Source organism: Salarias fasciatus, chromosome 4 (assembly GCF_902148845.1).
Source record: "Salarias fasciatus chromosome 4, fSalaFa1.1, whole genome shotgun sequence".
Classification (NCBI taxonomy): domain Eukaryota; kingdom Metazoa; phylum Chordata; class Actinopteri; order Blenniiformes; family Blenniidae; genus Salarias; species Salarias fasciatus.
The window spans coordinates 3,874,098-3,892,959 of NC_043748.1; the positions used below are offsets into that span (position 1 = coordinate 3,874,098).

The 18,862-nt window shown below is 48.8% G+C and overlaps 1 protein-coding gene and 3 non-coding genes across 4 annotated transcripts; 1 reads left to right on the top strand and 3 right to left on the bottom strand.

Annotated features, from left to right (window-relative positions):
- Positions 1 to 4,140: 4,140 nt before the first annotated feature.
- Positions 4,141 to 4,212, bottom strand: trnac-gca (transfer RNA cysteine (anticodon GCA)). Its single transcript has one exon. It is a non-coding gene; the product is annotated as a tRNA-Cys (tRNA).
- Positions 4,213 to 4,923: 711 nt separating this feature from the next.
- Positions 4,924 to 4,995, bottom strand: trnac-gca (transfer RNA cysteine (anticodon GCA)). The gene has a single exon. It is a non-coding gene; the product is annotated as a tRNA-Cys (tRNA).
- Positions 4,996 to 5,216: 221 nt separating this feature from the next.
- On the bottom strand, positions 5,217 to 5,288 carry trnac-gca (transfer RNA cysteine (anticodon GCA)). The gene has a single exon. It is a non-coding gene; the product is annotated as a tRNA-Cys (tRNA).
- A 4,924-nt stretch (positions 5,289 to 10,212) lies between these two features.
- Positions 10,213 to 17,269, top strand: lfng (LFNG O-fucosylpeptide 3-beta-N-acetylglucosaminyltransferase). The gene is made up of 8 exons (XM_030090135.1): positions 10,213 to 10,611; positions 14,376 to 14,424; positions 14,612 to 14,714; positions 14,799 to 14,952; positions 15,044 to 15,129; positions 15,338 to 15,503; positions 15,594 to 15,679; positions 15,777 to 17,269. The coding sequence occupies exons 1-8, from the start codon at positions 10,228 to 10,230 to the stop codon at positions 15,841 to 15,843; spliced, it is 1,095 nt and encodes a 364-aa protein (XP_029945995.1). The 5' UTR covers positions 10,213 to 10,227; the 3' UTR covers positions 15,844 to 17,269.
- The last annotated feature ends 1,593 nt before the right edge of the window (positions 17,270 to 18,862 follow it).

Genomic DNA, 18,862 nt, shown 5'->3' on the forward strand with positions numbered 1-18,862 from the left:
TGCCCGGAACACCTCCCTAGGGAGGCGTCCAGGAGGCATCCTAAACAGATGTCCGAGCCACCTCAGCTGGTTCCTCTCGATGTGGAGGAGTAGCGGCTCTACTCCGAGCTCCTCCCTGGTGACTGAGCTCCTCACCCTATCTCTAAGGGAGCGCCCAGCCACCCTACGGAGGAAGCTCATTTCGGCCGCTTGTATCCGGGATCTTGTCCTTTCGGTCATGACCCAAAGCTCATGACCATAGGTGAGGGTGGGAACGTAGATTGACCGGTAAATCGAGAGCTTCGCCTTTCGGCTCAGCTCCTTCTTCACCACGACGGACCGATACAACGACCGCATCACTGCAGCCGCTGCACCGATCCGCCTGTCAATCTCACGCTCCATCCGTCCCCCACTCGTGAACAAGACCCCAAGATACTTGAACTCCTCCACTTGGGCTAGGGTCTCTCCACCAACCTGGAGGGGGCAAGCCACCTTCCTCCGGTCGAGGACCATGGCCTCGGATTTGGAGGTGCTAATCCTCATCCCTGCCGCTTCACACTCGGCTGCGAACCGCCCCAGTGCATGCTGTAGGTCCGGGTTCGATGAAGCCAACAGGACAACATCATCTGCAAAAAGCAGAGATGAAATCCTGTGGTTCCCGAACCGGAACCCCTCCGGCCCCTGGCTGCACCTAGAAATTCTGTCCATGAAGATTATGAACAGAACCGGTGACAAAGGGCAGCCCTGCCGGAGTCCAACATGCACCGGGAACAGGTCCGACTTACTGCCGGCAATGCGGACCAGACTCCTACTCCGGTCATACAAAGACCGGACGGCCCTTAACAAGGGGCCCCGGACTCCGTATTCCCGGAGCACCCCCCACAAGACACCACGAGGGACACGGTCGAATGCCTTCTCCAAATCCACAAAACACATGTGGACTGGTTGGGCAAACTCCCACGAACCCTCGAGCACCCTATGGAGGGTATAGAGCTGGTCCACTGTTCCACGGCCAGGACGAAAACCGCATTGTTCCTCCTGGATCCGAGGTTCGACTATCGGTCGGATCCTCCTCTCCAGTACCCTGGAATAGACTTTCCCGGGGAGGCTGAGGAGTGTAATCCCCCTATAGTTGGAGCACACCCTCCGGTCCCCCTTTTTAAACAGGGGGACCACCACCCCGGTCTGCCAATCCAGAGGCACCGTCCCCGACAGCCACGCGATGTTGCAGAGACGTGTCAACCAAGACAGTCCCTGCACATCCAGAGACTTAAGGTACTCAGGCCGAATCTCGTCCACCCCCGGTGCCTTGCCACCGAGGAGCTTGCCAACCACCTCAGTGACTTCAGCTTGGGTGATGGACGAGTCCACCTCTGAGACCTCAGCCTCTGCTTCCTCCACGGAAGACGTGGCGACGGGATTGAGGAGGTCCTCGAAGTATTCCTTCCACCGTCCAACAATATCCCCAGTTGAGGTCAGCAGCTCCCCACCTCCACTGTAAACAGTGTTGGCGGAGACCTGCTTTCCCCTCCTGAGGCGCCGGACGGTTTGCCAGAATTTCTTCGAGGCCGACCGATAGTCCTCCTCCATGGCCTCCCCGAACTCCTCCCAGACCCGAGTTTTTGCCTCCACAACTGCTCGGGCTGCAGTTCGCTTGGCCTGCCGGTACCCGTCAGCTGCTTCGGGAGTCCCATGAGCCAGCAAGGCTCGATAGGACTCCTTCTTCAGCTTGACGGCAGCCCTTACTTCCGGTGTCCACCACCGGGTTCGGGGGTTGCCGCCACGACAGGCACCGGAGACCTTACGACCACAGCTCCGAGCAGCTGCTTCGACAATGGAGGTGGAGAACATGGTCCACTCGGACTCAATGTCCCCAGCCTCCCTCGGGACATGAGAGAAGCTCTCCCGGAGGTGGGAGTTGAAAGCCATGCTGACAGAGGGTTCCGCCAGACGTTCCCAGCAGACCCTCACAACACGTTTGGGTCTGCCAAGTCTGTCCGGTTTCCTCCTCCGCCAGCGAATCCAACTCACCACCAGGTGGTGATCGGTCGACAGCTCTGCCCCTCTCTTCACCCGAGTGTCCAAAACACGCGGCCGGAGGTCAGATGACACGACAACAAAGTCGATCATCGACCTCCGACCTAGGGTGTCCTGGTGCCAAGTGCACTTATGGACACCCCTGTGCTCGAACATGGTGTTCGTTATGGACAAACTGTGACTAGCACAGAAGTCCAATAACAGAACACCACTCGGGTTCAGATCGGGGAGGCCGTGCGATCCAATCACCCCCTTCCAGGTCTCACTGTCGCTGCCCACGTGGGCGTTGAAGTCCCCCAGTAGAACAATGGAGTCCCCAGTCGGAGCACTGTCCAGCACCCCTCCCAGGGACTCCAAGAAGGCCGGGTACTCTGCACTGCTGTTCGGCCCGTAAGCCGAGACAACAGTGAGGCACCTATCCCCGACCCGAAGGCGCAGGGATGCAACCCTCTCGTTCACTGGGGTGAACTCCAACACATGGCGGCTGAGCTGTGGGGCTACAAGCAAACCCACACCAGCCCGCCGCCTCTCACTGCGGGCAACGCCAGAGAAGTGGAGAGTCCAGCCCTTCTCGAGAGGTTGGGTTCCAGAGCCCAGGCTATGTGTGGAGGTGAGCCCGACTATATCTAGCCGGTACCTCTCAACCTCCCTCACAAGCTCGGGCTCCTTCCCCGCCAACGAGGTGACATTCCATGTCCCTAGAGCCAGTCTCTGTGTCCGGGGATCGGGTCGCCGGGCACCCTGCCGTCGGCTGCCACCCAATCCACACTGCACCCGGCCCCTACGGTTCCCTCGGTGGGTGGTGAGCCCACCGGAGGTCAGGCCCACGTCGTCCCTTCGGGCTGAGCCCGGCCGGGCCCCGTGGGCAAAGACCCGGCCACCAGGCGCTCGCTTACGAGCCCCAACCCCAGGCCTGGCTCCAGGGTGGGGCCCCGGCTGCGCCATACCGGGCGACGTAACGACCTTTGTTCTTTTTCTTCTCATAGGGGGTTTTGAACTGCTCTCAGTCTGGCCCGTCACCCAGGACCTGTTTGCCATGGGAGACCCTACTAGGGGGCATAAAGCCCCCCGGCAACATAGCTCCTGGGATCATGCGGGCTCTCAAACTCCCCCACCACGTTAAGGTGGCAGTTCTAGGGGGAGTTGAAAACAATTAATGCCTAAACGAGGCCTTGTTCTGTCTTTATTTCCAAAAAGCTGCAGGAGCGTCCTCAGCATCTCCTGCGCTGCATTGTCTCTGTTCTCACATGGCAGCAAAGCAGTTTAACGGCACGACAGTCACATCTGCTTTTCATCGTCATGGCTCCCTAATTTGTCTGGCTTCTCCTGTTGGAGTGTATCGGGGCGCTCCCTGCGGAGCTCCCTCCCGGTGAACAATAAGCCGTGACTGAACTTTGCCATCCTGCATTACGAAAACAAGAACCGAAAACCCACAAGAGACATAAAAACAACAAATGAAGGCCTGAAATCAGAATTTGAAAGCAGGGGGGGTAATTATTCTTTGGAGCCGCTAATAGACTTCTGGAAACACAGCAAAACACTCATTAAAACACTAAACAGCAACAGATGTGGAATATTGAGGAGATGATTGAGTGCCTGTCGGAGGCGGCGCGGCGTCAGAGGTGAATATTTTGGAGGAATCTCTGTGAATTCTCAGGGATTTTCCTCATCGGGAATGTTAAAGATGGCCTGGCCTTTTCAGCATAATAAAAAACACCTGCACACACACACACACACGCACACACAGTTAATCAATGACCAAGTCAAGGTGATGGTGGCAGCCAAGATATCGAATTTCCTTCAGGATCAATCATTTTAAAGTATTTCTTGCATACAGATAATGTTTAAGTTGAATGAATAATTTTCATGCTCAGATTAAAGTAGTTAAAGAGAGACGAGTGAAGGCTGAGGAATACTTGGTATTATCTTTCCTGTAGATGAAGGGTGTCAAACAAAAGGCCCGCGGACCAAATCTAACCGTTAAGAGGCTGCAATCTGGCCAAATGGCACGTGAAATACACGGACACAAGGTCAGCACATGTTCACATGACGATCAATCACTCTACGAAGGGCATTGATGTTCAGATTGTGGAGATGTAGAATTAGCCAATATTGAAGGTCCACAGGGGGCATCCGGAGTTGAACCGGAGACCTCTTGATCTGCAGTCAAATGCTCTACCACTGAGCTATACCCCCCACCACAGTGCAGTCTTTACACATTTCTCCATATTTTTGCATATCCTGTTTTAGACAAGACTAAATATCAACAGTAAGCAAGTCTCAGAGTCCATAAATATGTGAATTTCTCCCTCACTGTTATTCATCCTTTGGAACCAGTTTGAGGAAAACATACATTTTTAGAAGAAATGTCTCTACAAAGAAACTCATATCATTCATCAATCATGACAACTAATTTACTGGATGTATGAGTGTTCAATGAGTACATAAAGCTGGGGAGCACCCACTGAGCTATTCCCCCTGTGTGATGTTTCCAGGTGGAAGTCATATGTGAGGAGACCTGGTTGAGATCGTTTGGTTATGGATTCAATTGCAATTACATTTGTATGGCGACTAATACAACAGATTGACAGATAGAGGCCCAACTATTCCAATTGAACAAGAATGGGCGACGGCGTAAAGGAAAATTCCCGTATAATGGGAAGAACCCTGCAGAGCAGGATTCAGGAGAGACTTTCTGCAGAATTTGGTGAGAGAACACTGTGAATATCAGTCATCTCAGGTCTGGTAAGTTCTTACAGGAGAAATTATTGTTGTGGGATGTTTGTTAAGTCAGATTAAGATCAGGCCTTTTATGAAGATGTTCAACTCCTCTTGTCAAACAAACTGTCCTCCTTGCCCATCACTACATTGCCTTCAACAACTGTCATGGGCAACAGGTAACACTTCAGGGGGCATCCGGATTTGAACCGGAGACCTCTTGATCTGCAGTCAAATGCTCTACCACTGAGCTATACCCCCTTGGTTGCTCACAAGTTCATATTTTATGTGAATAACATCATATATGACTGACGCATAAAGTTTAAATAGAGCTGGGAGCAAAGCATCACGTCTTTCGAAGAAGTTCATCACTGTTCCCCAAACAATACTCGCTTCCATAATGTCCTAAGTTCATAAGCTTTAGGAGTGCTTCTTTCCTGAGACGACTCTTTGAAGAGTGCTTTAATTAAGTATAATACTTTAGGGGGCATCCGGATTTGAACTGGAGACCTCTTGATCTGCAGTCAAATGCTCTACCACTGAGCTATACCCCCTCTTTTCATGCTATCAGAGTCTGTCAAGTAAAAGTCACCATATGGTTCCTCAGTGATTCCCTTCTTGATGTTGGATCCTGTTCTAAAATGTAGCTGGAGCTATTTCCAGTCAGCCCACACGTCTGTGGTCATTCAGACGTCCTCCCGGAGAATAAATAGAAGTGACACAATCTGTAACACCCACACTGCTCTCCCAGAGTGAAACCTCAGCACTTTCCCAGCGGAGCCTGTCGGTGTGCCGTCCCGTGAGAGCCCGTCACTTCCCCACAGCCCCGGTCTTTCACCGGAACACACACTCTCACACAGATTGTGTCAGTGAGTCTGGAGACCAGACAGGACTCTAAATGTGCTGATCATTTGATGTTCCCTGGACGATGCGAGCTGCGACAAAGCGAGAGTGCTGCGAGGCATTAGGGTGACGGAGTGGAAGTAGGGCAGGAGGGGTGACGAGCAGAGCAGGTCTGAACAGTTATGCAAATGGGCTGGGTTCTGCTGGCCGTGCAGAGGGAGCGAATACGACGGCACGGGAGGCGGGTCTGCAAAATAGGACATCAGCCACCGACTGTGAGTTTCCTGTTTTCATTGGATCTGAAGAGTTCAGCGTTTCTCCCCGGCTGTAGAAATCTCCCCCGGCTCACAGCGCGGAGCTTATTTACCCAGGAAGCATAAAGCAAACAGCATGGCTACCGATACATCCTGCAGAAAATCAGGAGTTTGCTCACTTTTACAGCAGCAAATAAACTCTTTTCACACAGCGCCTCCGCGGCAGCTCACACTCCCGATGTTTTCAAGTGACAATTGCGAAAGGACACAACCAACTGCATCAGTGCCCGGCCTCCCAGTGGACGTCTAAGAAAGACCGCTGGAGGCTACGGTCAAAAAGATGAGGAAAAGGGCCATTTACTGCAACACAAGGGACCTTTTCACGGGCTTTTCTTGGATGGGCAACAACCGACTTCCTACCTCTTTAAATTTACATTATGATATGGAAATAACGGGGCTTTTAGAGGTCCCATGAGTTCCTGCAGCTCCTGGTGGAAATACAGACCTGAGGGGTCTCCAGTGAATATCCAGTTTCCAGCAACAATAAGTGGGTTTGTAGAATGAAGAGAAGAATGGAGCTGCTGTGAAACAAAGAGGGCTGGTGTATCGCAAAAATGATCTGATTCGACAATGAAATGGAAGCCAAAATCATTTTCAGCTTTGTGTTCTTGAACTGGTTAAGAATAAAAAAGGAGGGATTTTCCTTTTTTTAATGGAAACTAAGTCACTTCACAAAGAAAGAAATCCCTAAATGTTGGCGTATGTTTGATTATTTAACTTGAAAATAAACTCTAAACTTGTGAAGTGTCGCTTTTACTGAGGAAAGCATAACTGCTCCATGTGAACTTTGGCACAATTTCCCATTTTCTGCAGAAGCAGCACCTCATTTCTCTTTAATTTGGAGAATTTCAGGAGAGGAGTCTTTCATTTATATGCAGCCAGGTTTGTTCCCTGTTTTTGTTCCATCTTTGAGGAGCAGTGGGTAGCCTCGCTCAGAGACCCACGCTGCTCAAACAACCACCTCCAGCAAGTGACGTTAACATTAACCTGCACACCGATTAAACATCCGCCTATCTAGTTAAGGTATTAGCTGGTCTCAGCTGCTTTGTTGCTGCCTCTTCTTGTCATTGGGTCTTGATACCTTCTCATTTTATGTTCTAACTGTATGTTCTTCTTTTCAAGCATGTTCTTCTTGTTCTCCAGCTCTCCAGCTCACTGTGTTTACCTGGAGGAGCTGGTCTCCGACCTGTGGGAACTCCCTCTGCAGACCAATACAAGCTGCTTGTGTTTACTCGTCTCCTGAGCAGCTGAAAGTGTTCCCAGTCCCGGTCCTCGGAGAGTTCCCTCTTATGTTGCTTGATGATGGAAACCGAAGCCAAGTTGTGAGGAAGACGCCCGGTCCCCTGGCTCTCACTTCTGGTGTGACCTGTAATCCCGTCAGAGATAGTGTGTCCACGATGGGAAAATAAACAGACGTGAGGACTGATCCCACCGCTCAGCTCTCATCGCTGATCCTCCGAGGGTCACCACAGTCTATTTATTACATTTCAAATTCTTTACAAGCCTTTTTAAGGTCTGAATGCAAGAAAGTGGAATTCTGTTATTATTTTTTTCATGAAATAAAGGTTTAAAAGAGCAGACACAGTGAGGAAATTGCCGTGAGGAATGTAAATCAGAGTATATTCAGAGATAAAAGGAAGCTGCTTTGAGCCAATGTCTTCCATGTGTTTCCACCATGCTGAATCCATACAGTGAGGAGCTGTGGCTGCCAGAGCCGAATGCAGACATGTGTTTCCAGACGGCTGTGGCATGTTGCAACATATAGGGACTGTTTACCTGCTGGATCACACACACACACACACATACATTCAATCATCTTTGTGCTGGAACTATAAATAGCAGGCCTTTCATTAAAGTGTCTGAGCTCAGATCGGACATGCTGATACAATCAGACCCCAGCACATTGTGGTATTTATTTGTGGATTTGTGGGCACTGCGGTGAGGAAGTGGGCTTGTCAGAAGAAACCAGATTGAATCTCACTGGCGTTCAGTCATTTTTTCTAGCGGGGAGGTCAAAAAGGAGGTAGTGGTTGCGTGGGGGGTGATTTCAAAAGGGACAAGAAAGTCGGTGGGTTTCAGCAAAAGGTTGAAGTAAACAGAGAACTGAGGAGGTGGGTGAGACTGGAGCCGGACAGCAACGCTTTTTCACTCGCCGTTTTAACAACTGACATTGTTCTCGCAAACCCAAAGGGCCTGAAACTGTTTCCAAGGTGGGACGAATGGCTGGCGAGCCCAGCAGAAAGAAAGAAAGAGCTGCTTGATGGAAGGAGAATGGAGGCCAGAGAGACGGCCCCCTCTGTCTGGGTTCTGATGCCGTTTCCACACAGCTTTCTGTGCTGGTTTTCCAAAGGCTCACTAAAGGCCTTGTTTGATGCTTGAAAAGCAGAAAGGTAAGTTATTTTAAACACGTAGTAGGATTATAAAGAATGAAACACCTGCAGTGGGAAGCAAGTTCTTGTTGAATGGAGGCTGAAAGAGTGACTGGAGTGTAATGTTGACTTTTTGGAAGATCAGTTCAGTTTATTGTAACCGCAGCAACAGTCCTGCAAGCGATTACAGTTCAGATATTGATGCAGTGATCGCACGGGGTCTGCCCAAAAGTGGCCAAGATTAGTAAGAGGTGAAATTGGTTTGATAAAATCAGATTTCACCATTTCACAGTTGTTTAGATTTTCAGGTTCAAAGGATCAATCTGAAGCGGCGACTGTGTTGAAGCGATGACCTCTTTGTGTAATCGTTAGAAGTTTAAAGAAGATTTGACGCCATTTTCACTCATTGGACGTGGCGATTGCTGCCGGGCGTCGGGGTTACTGAGCCTCCACCAGCTGCACGTTGGTCTGAATGGGACTTGTGTGCTTTTGGTCGGCGTCCCAGCAGCAGACGGCACTCAGTCGCCGGAGCCAAAATTTGAATAACAAGTGTTCGGGAATGGCCAACTGTTTAGAGCCCTCACAAGGTCAGCCAATAACAATGGGGCCTGTTTGTGCGGCAAACACCCGGCTCGTACGTGGCTGTGTTCGAATAGCTTCACCCTCGGAAAAAATAAAAAGATCAATTAAAATGAAAGTGAAATTCCAAATTCTCCTCTCTTTTTCCAGCCAAAGCTGTAGTTTAATTTGAAAGCCATAAGACAGCGTTAATGAAAGGAAAAGAATTCTTCTAAAAAGAGCCAGACTTCAAATTTAAAAAAAACCAAACAAACATTAAAGCAGAGCAGGTTGTTTTCCATTAGTGAGGTTGGTGGTTTGAGCCCCCTGTCCATATGTAGAAGTGTCCCTGAGCAACACACTGAACCCTAAATTGCTCCCGGTGGAGGTCAAGCACCTTGCATGGCAGCTGTGACCATTGTTGTGTGAGTGTGTGAGTGAGTGAATGCTCCTCACAGGGTAAAGCACCATTATGGATCATTTATGCTTAATGGTGGAAATGCATTTTAAAAATGAAGATTTAAAAAAATAACATAAATCTCAAAGAACCATAGTGAGCAATCCCACCTTGCAGTATATCCTGTAAATGTTGTAGATTACGTGATTGTCAATAAAACAGTATTCCTGATTGTAATGCATTTCTTGTAATTTTGTATAAAACAAATTTGTAGGATAAACAAAATGTCTGAAATGAGAAGATCAGTGATATTGTAATGAAGGCCAACGATGTTTTAGGAGGATCTAGCATTATCCTCAAAGCTATGTTGAGGGTGAATTTGTGAAATTATGCAGTTTGAAACTGGTGTAGTGCATCTGACTGCAGATCAAGAGGTTTCTGGTTGAACTCCAGATGTTCCTGAGCATCTGGATTGAGGGCCCTCCTGCTGACAAACAAGGAATTACCTGGATTTATACCTGCGGGGGAACAATCTGATTCACCATTCATGCTTTTGGAATTAATCTGGAGAAAGCACATGCACACACAGGGAGAACATGCAATCTCCACACAGAAGGGTGAAGTCTCATATCCACTTACTAACTACTTATTATTAGAGTTAATCATCTAATCATCAACACCGCCAGTTTGTTTGTTTTGCAAAATCCAGAAATTCTTGACTTTTCTTGATATTCAGACTCAATTTATGTCAATGAAATCAAATTCTGGAGATTTGTCAACATGGATTATAACCACGCCCCCTTTAGTCCATAACGGGCTGCGGCATGGCCTCAGCCCCGCCCACGGGGCGTGGCCACCGCGGAAGCTTATATATGGCCCCACTAGACCGAGCCTCCAGACGCGCTACAGCAATGCAGCATCACGGAGAGCGCGTGCTCTAGGTCTCTCCATATGGACTGTCACTCAGAGCTTCACCCCAGCTTTTAGTCGGTTTTTTTTTTTTATTTCAGCCATGTTGAAGAATAATGGGAGGAAGGCGGCGATCTCCGTGGCCTGCACGGCGGGCCTGTGCCTGCTGCTGGTGCTGCTGGCCGTGCAGCAGCATCACCGGGTGCAGGTCCAGGTGGACGGGCGCGCGGACGGAGGGGAGCCCGGCACGCGCTCTCTGCTCCAGGACGGGAGCGCCCGGGACGGGAAGGGCTTCTCGGCGTACTTCACCAAGCTGAGCCGCGGACGCAGGGAGGTGGAGAAGCCCCCGCGGTCCTCCGCGGACCCCCCCGCGGCCGAGGACATCAGCGCGGATGACATCTTCGTTGCGGTGAAGACCACCAAGAAGTTCCACCAGTCCCGGCTGAACCTGCTGCTGGACACATGGATCTCCAGAAACATGCATCAGGTATGAATGAATGAAATATGCAATAATATTAATGCTTTGTGTTTGCACAGACTGCAACTTAAGATTTTTGTTTAATTTGCTTACAATATGCAGAGCTGATCTGTTGCAATCATGCAGGTGGTTCCTCTTTCATGGATGTTGACTGTACTCCATTGTTCCCCCGTGTCACCAGATGACACATTGGAAAAAAAAAACCCTGTTAATCTTACTGAATTTCCTCACCTCTGTCACTTTTTATTCTCCTCTGAGTGATGCCCCTGAGAACGGAGGGAGCAGTTTCAGGACTCCCTCTTCTCCCCTTTTCAGCCCCCCCCCCCTCTCTCTCTCCCCGCTCTCTATTATCCCCCCTCTTTTCGGGTGTCCCTGTGAATGCCCCTGCTGCAATGGATGCTTCACAGCAGCGACTCCAGCGCTGTCCCCCTTCCAGCACTAACAAAGCGTCTTTCTGAAGGGGGAAGAAAAGCTTTCCCAGCCCCTCGTCTCCCCTCTCTCCATGGGAACGTGGGAGCTGAGTCTGGGTCAGGCTCACTGGAGGGATGGGGAATCGGGGGGCTTCGTTGAGGGGATGCCTGGGACAAAGGGGTGCGTCTATAGGCAAGCTTGGGCTGAGTATGAGAACCACGCTTCTTTTAGACTGTGGATGGAGAAAACGGGGCCTAGTCAAAGTGATTTTATCCTCCTCCGAGAAATGTCACATGCGCTCTTGGAGAAGTCTTCTTGATTTGCCTCGGGCACTGTCACACTCTGGGTTTCACATTTTCATCTCTGCATCAGTGGAGTCTGTGCAGAAATCTGATCTCGTGAGACGTTTGATGCCGGGAATTGTACTAAAAATAATAGGCTGTCACAATCACTTCGCTTAACTGTTAAATAAAAGTATAGGGGTGATCATCAGATGCAATTTACCTGCCTGGCTGGCATTGATGATCAACACTGAACACCTGCTGTGATGTGAAGTGCTAACTGGTTGTAGTTACTGCGGCGGTGATGTTAGGAAGCTCCACGCTGCACGGCGTTAACAGCGGGGCGGGCGGGCAGCTGCTGCGTGGCTGTGTGCACAGAAAGGGACGGACTAAAAAGCGCCACAATGCAAGAGGGAGTTCCCGGAGGAAGGGTGCCAGGTGGTCAGGGGGGCCTCGGAACAAAGGACGGCCTTAATGCCAGCCATATGATGCTCCCAGTTCCCACCGTGTACATATGGCCGTCCCCTGCACTCAGGTTCGATTCTCACGCTCAGCTGATGAAACATCTGCGGAGTTTAGATTTTATTTTGCACAGGCGAGGAGCACATGTGGTAATTTTTCTTTGCAGAAGGAAGGACATTAATAGAATAGAATAGAACTTTGCGGTTCGCAGTGAGAGCTCTCACGTTGCGTCCAGATGGGAGCTGCTATCTGTTGCTGTTTATGTGAGATCAGGGAGGAGAGATTATCTCTGTGATAACTGTGTTGACACATAGCGCCTGTGGCCTTCTTAATCTTTGAGCCCATTGAGCGCATAAATACCAGGTTTTTGTAAATCCCACCACTTGCTATCTGTGAATAGCCGCCGTCTGAATGGGGGGCTTGTGCTGCAGAAAGTCCTCCTCCATCCCCTCCTGCTTCTCCCTTTTCTCGTCCAGCACGACGAGCCAGTGGCAGCTTTGACCAGAGGGCAGATTCATTTTCTAGTGTCTGGACAGCTGGCACTGACATCTCCGTGGTAGTGTGCCATGCATTCCTGTCTTAAGAGTTCGATAATTAGCCAACACTTCAACAATGAGTGCTTTTAGGCTTCAGTGAAAAAAAACTCTTGGCGTTGATGAAATGGCTTCAGCTTGAAGTAGTAAAGTACAAGTGGGCAGAAGGTGGGTGGCGAAGACGCTCAGTGTTGGGAGTCTGGGAGTGCTTCTGCACAGATGCAGAGTTTCATCATCTGGTGCTCCTCTGATCCGTCTCATTCCTCTCTTTTGTCTTGATGAAAAGCAGTGAGATGCTTTTAAATGGCTGAGACAGGACGGGGAAGGAGTCGGGGTGGAGGCGGTCGATTTTTTTTTTTTTTTTTTTTTTTTTTTTTTTTTTTTTTTTTTTTTAAAGGCTGCAGCAGCCCGGTGCCCTTCCTTCCTGGGAAGCTGGAGACAGCCAGCTCGGCACCACGTCGGCGCAGACGGGGCCGTGCCAGCGCTTCCTGTGTTCAGGAGCGCAGGGTCACCACACCCCTTCATCTCCTCCTCCTCCTCCTCCTCCTCCTCACCCTGTGCCCTCTACCCTCTTATCTGCTCTTCACACACAACCACCTCACAGATCTGTATTCCCTGAAAGTAACTTTTACTCTTTTCTCTTGAGAAACAGTGGCAGAAGACGGGAAAGTCTTTGTCTGGAGGTTTTCTCTTTGGTTAACTCCTGCAGCTGTATGCAAATTCTGGCAAACATATTCAGAATTTACCCAGTTGAGACTTTACCCAGCATGAAAACTCGCAGCATTGTTCTATTGAAGAGGCTCTGGCTGTGTATGTGTCCCGGAGGGGGGGGGGGGGGGGGGGGGGGGGGGGGGGGGGGGGGGGGGGGGGACACGGGGGTGAATGGCCACACAGGGTTTTGGATTTACTAATCAGCAGTGAGACACCCCTCTCCCCCCCCTCCCGCCTCTGTGTGAGTGCCCGGCCAGCTCTGGCAGCTGCCTCAGTGATTAGGCCGTCTATTCAACGTGGCTTTAAAGCAAACAGCGCCAGCCTCTGATCCCTTCACCAGCGAAACCGCCGTCTTTTCTTAAACAAATACAGGCTCGCGGCCGCGGCGTCGAGCAACATCTGCTCAGATTTTGTTCCACAAACTGCTCCAGTCTTTGTTTTCTTCCCGCCTCCAGGAAAAGTAGACCTCTGGTTTTTCTTTTTTCTTTAAATTCTTAGACAATGAGCATCCTGGAAGGAGGTGTGCGGCCGACACTCGGCGCTCTGCTGTCGAGGGCTGAGGCGCCGCGGCCTGGCGTGTAGAGACACGTGGCTCAGATAAGGCGGCGTGGCGTTGGGCAGGTGCTGCCTCACCTGAGGTGAAGAGTAAACACACCACTGGCGGTTACAAAGCCCGGGGCCAGCCGCCCTTTTTATCATCAGCATTCAGCAGCTTGCACCTGCTCAGCGCGAGTTGTAAAGAAGCGTCTAATCTCGACCCCCTCCCCTGCTTTTTACAATTGCTACATTCAACAGGCAGTCCTGTGGTTTTAGTTCTTTTAACCTTCCGAGTCGGGCTGTCGTGCGGCGACGATGCCAGAGACAACTGCAGATAACAATCTTCTATTTCATCCGGTCTGTGGCGACTGTAACATTTTGGTGATACAGTTTCAGCTGTGTGAGACGTGCTGCAGCCTGGCAGCAGGTCCAGCGGGGTGGGGGGAGCAGGGGAAGAGGGGGTGGGGGCTCGGTCAGGATGTGCCACATGAATGGGGTGTGTGTGGGAGGCGGACAGTCTGCCTCCGCCTTTGTTGTTTGTCTGGGATGCTTTGGGGCGGCTGCGCCGTTGCCATGGAGAGAGTAAAAGGCGGCACAAAAGGCCTTTATTAGAGCGGGGAGGGGGGGTGCTGTTTAACTCAGTGCATTTTCCACTGCGTAAAAAGGCACGATGATTGATGCTAATCACACCGACGGCGATGCGAGGCCGAGGGACTTGGGACGCGCTGCCGGGTCTGATCGTGTGACCACTTCACATGATCGGCCCGGAGTGGGCCGGGAGTTTATGAGTTTGAGGGGCGACTCCACTTATCTGTGACTTCTCTTGTTTCCCCCGCAGACCTACGTCTTCACAGATGGAGAGGATGAGGAGCTAAAAAGGAAAATCGGTGAGTTTTATGAGAGGAACAGAGACGCATTTGTTTTATTTGGTAATAAAGGACCAGTTCTTATTAATGTCATAAAAAAAAAATAGCTTTGAGCTCTTTTTGTCCTTGATGAAAGACTGTTATTTAGGTATCCAGCCTCCTTTTGTTGATTATATCTGTAACACCACTTCTGTCTTTGCTGCCACAGGGAGTCACGCAATCAACACCAACTGCTCGGCGGCTCACAGTCGGCAAGCCCTGTCATGCAAGATGGCCGTGGAATACGACAAGTTCATCGAGTCCGGGAAGAAGTGAGCGCCGGCCGGCTTTTTCTTTCAGCCACTGATCGATGCATTTGCTTAAATACGCCCGGATCTAATATTTCCGTTTCTCAGGTGGTTCTGTCACGTCGACGACGACAATTACGTGAACGTCCGGACTCTGGTGAAGCACCTGTCTCAGTACCCCCACACCCAGGACATGTACATCGGTAAACCCAGCCTGGACCGGCCCATCGAGGCCACCGAGAGGCTGGGGGACAACAAAATGGTACGTAGAGGGACGGCTTCCCACCACCGGGATGTTCAGACGTCCTCCTTCAGGTCACTGATCTGATACGATTTCTCCCTTTTTCCTGTAGAAACCGGTGAATTTCTGGTTTGCCACCGGAGGAGCCGGCTTCTGTGTGAGTCGTGGTCTGGCTCTGAAGATGAGTCCGTGGGCCAGGTAAGAGGCAAATAATTAAGCCCTGAAACTTAAGAAATATAGATTTGCTTTTAAATAGCTTCCATTACAGTGGTGCCTTTCACTTTCCCATCACCCAGCATAACTGGAGAGTGAAATATGTGCTTTCAGTTTCAGGACAGAAGCTTATTTACAATCTTTAGCTCCTCAGAAATCAGCGTTAACGGGTTATCGCTTTGCGTCTTTGCAGTGGCGGTCACTTCATGAACACGGCGGAGAAGATCCGCCTGCCTGACGACTGCACCGTCGGCTACATCATCGAGTCGGTCCTGGGCGTCCCGCTGACCCGCAGCAGCCTGTTCCACTCCCACCTGGAAAACCTGCAGCAGGTGTCGAGATCCGAGATCCACAAGCAGGTAAAAACAAAACTAGGAAAAGCTTCTTGTTGAGAGATCAGCATGAGGATTTTTTTTTTTTTTCTCACGTTTCTGTTCTTTTCCCTCCAGATCACACTCAGTTATGGGATGTTTGAAAACAAGAGCAACATCATCAATTTGAAAGGAGCTTTTCCTGTAGAGGAGGATCCATCCAGGTAAACGAACGCCCAGAAGTGTCAGCGTGAAGTCCATTTTCATATTTTGAGAAAAGCTGTTTGATCTAACCCGGGCTTCTCTCCGTCTGTCTTCCAGGTTCAGGTCCGTGCACTGTCTCCTGTACCCGGACACCCCGTGGTGTCCCCCCGGGGTTGCCTTCTAGGGCGACCGCTCCTTTCTCATCCTCGTCCCCGCCGCGCCTCGGTATCTGAAAGGCGCTCGGGGACCAGTGTTTTTTGGTATTGGACCGCGCGGCCGCCGCGTTGTCGCTGCGGCGGAGCGCGGTCTTCATGTGTAGTTTTACTGGGCTGCTGTGCGGCCCGCCTCGGTCGGGGACTGTATCCCTTCCTGCCGGGAGCCAAGGGGCCGGAGGCAGGAAGAAGCTTTCGTCGTCGACGTTTTTTGCAGGCAATCAGTCCAGCTTCGTCGTGTTTATGTTGCTTGTAAATGTTTCTGCAATTCTCATAGAATGTATTGTCATTTTTATTGGAGCCGTTTTGCCAGCTTTAGTTAACTTTCTTTGCTTTTAACCCATAATCACACACAATTGGCTTTTTTTTATTTTTATTTTTTTTTTAGTTCTCTGAACTGTGAAGACTCCGGACAAGTTCTCTAATATGAAGATGTACTTGTGCTTTAAAGCAGACAGTGTTATTTCCCCAGTAACTGGAGCTGGCAGAGGGCAGATTTCCAAATGCTTTTAGTCACTTAATCTGAGGTATATCAGGACAAAGCACTTTTTTTTACTTATCTGATGAATTTTTAAGGTGAACTGATGTGGTTCACACACTTTACTGATATGCCTCAGATTAGTGTCTGAACTAACACAAACTAACCCCTCAAAATCTCAACACATGCTCATCTAGATTAAAAGAGTAATTTAATAAGAGTCCTTGCATTAATTACAATCAGGGAAAAAGTGAATGAGTGGAAGAGATTTTGACTTGGGGTTACAATCATCCTTTATGAATTGCTTTGAAAAGTCTCGGGTTGTTGTTCGACTATTGCACAGCTGTGTTTCAAATGTGCTGATGTCTGCTCCTCGCCTCCGAAGCCACGAAACGGTAAAAGAAACCAACGACTCCAAATATCTGTAAAGACGGTTTCGAGCCGCAGTCCATTCGAAATTTGCACAAAAATGCGCCTCTCTGTTTGAACGTCAACGCGAAAGTTTCCCGTTCCCGTCGAGGCCGGCGAGGTGAGAGCAGCTTCAGTGTTTCCACATGGAGGCGGCGCGTCCCCCCCCCCGTGTCATTTCTCACCCATATTGGGTTGCATTCTCCATTCTGATGACAGTATTGTATACTGTGCCTTTTGGTTTAAATAAGTAGCGATTGTTTATGCTTAGATTGTAATTTCCCCGTCGTGGTTTACATGCGCTTCTAATGACCCGGACGTGATTATTTGTACCGCTTTGAACTGTGCTAAGTGACTGTGGTGTTTATTCTCCAGTATCTGGAGGGTTCGAACAGTTCATTCCCAATACTGGCTTCTCAGGGATTATGAGCTGATCCTGGTATTAACTGCCATGGGACCCACAGTGGGACCTGAAGTGATGAATAAAAGAGCCTAACCACTGAGAAACTGAACATATTTGGTCATGTTTTCATTCGACGGCCCTCCAGGTTCAAGACGAAGCGACTCAAGTGAGTTCCTGAATCAGAAGATGCTGTTTGAATGACGAAAGAAACATGAGTTAATGGTGTATGTAACACTTTATGATGCAATTCAAATCTAAAGCATACATTTAGAAATAGAGCGTTAAAATGAAAAAGAATAAAGTGTTTAATGTCTTTTTAAGAAAAAATGAGATTAGGTTAGACAGCTTTGACACACCCACTTATTTTAATTCAACTCTTGGTATCATTAGCAGGGTGCCATCCTCAACTTTGAAGTTATTCATATTTTTCATTTATATATCCTACATAGGAAACTTGCAGCCCAAGGAGATTTACATAGAATAAGAAAATTAATTGAGACTAAGACATTGTGTGGGGGGAAAAAGGAACAAAGCAATAAATTAATTTGACAGGTAATGTTAAACCAAACGCAAAAGTCAATATCAAGATACCATTGAAACCAAATAAATGATTCAAAAGCCAAAATTCAGACACTGGAACTAAAGCAGAAGACAACATTAAACTTGTATAGTTTTTAAAATCAATAAACATTGTCTGAATACGATCTGATTTGTTTCAAACCACAGAAGCATAATGAGAAAGTAATGCTTCACCATAATTGTTATATTTCTTCTCTGGTGTGTTGAACTGAAGTGAGAGTAGAGTTTGAGACATGTGCAGAGCAGCAATTAGCTTGTTTTAATGCACATGGCCGTGTAATACATTAAAAACCGGTCCTAAAAGATGAAGGCTTCCTGTTAATTTATGCTAAATTTCTCATGCTAACTGCAGCCTAACAGTACAATGAACATTAAACTTTTAAAATTGATTTTGCTTAAAAGCAGACATTAAAACTGCAAACTGTCTTCGCTCGCCCGCAATCACAGGAAACTTTGTAGTCAGACGTACAAGTCAAGGTGTGAGATCAAGGGACTTTTTATTTGGGCCTGTTAGATTCCATTCAACATGGTGAATGGTGCTCTGGAGCTTGGTCAAAAATAGAAAGATGCTCAAAAACAATGTTCAGTCACAAGTAGGCAGTGAAGCAGATGGAATTAGTGTTTCTGTTCCAGGATACAGTATTAAAGTGCTGTTGTCTCACTATTTAAGATGTCACACAGCGGCGTTACCACTTTGATTAAAGTAAACAATCTGAATCTTCTGTTGTAATGGAAAAAGCAGAGAGCTCTGATTAAAGGCTTTACATAGCACCAAAGGAAAAAAAAGGAATCACCTGACTGTAGTGGTATCCTTTTTCCCTAAACATCTTAAAATCTGTCATAAAGCAGCAGGAAACCTTTATTCATAAAACTGGATAAAGTCAGTGTTTTGAGAGGCACATGTTGGATGAACTCTGACAGACACGCAGCTCAAGATCCGTCACCAAAACCCTGCATGGGAGACAAATTAGTGACAGCAAACATCCTGACCACAAACCATAATCACAGCTTTGTCCTCCGCAGACGTGTAGTGGGAAAAACAGCGGCCTTTCATCTGTCTAAAGCTCAGCGTTAACATCTTGGGGTTTTATTTCTTCTTTTTTTAAAAATAAAATCTGAATTT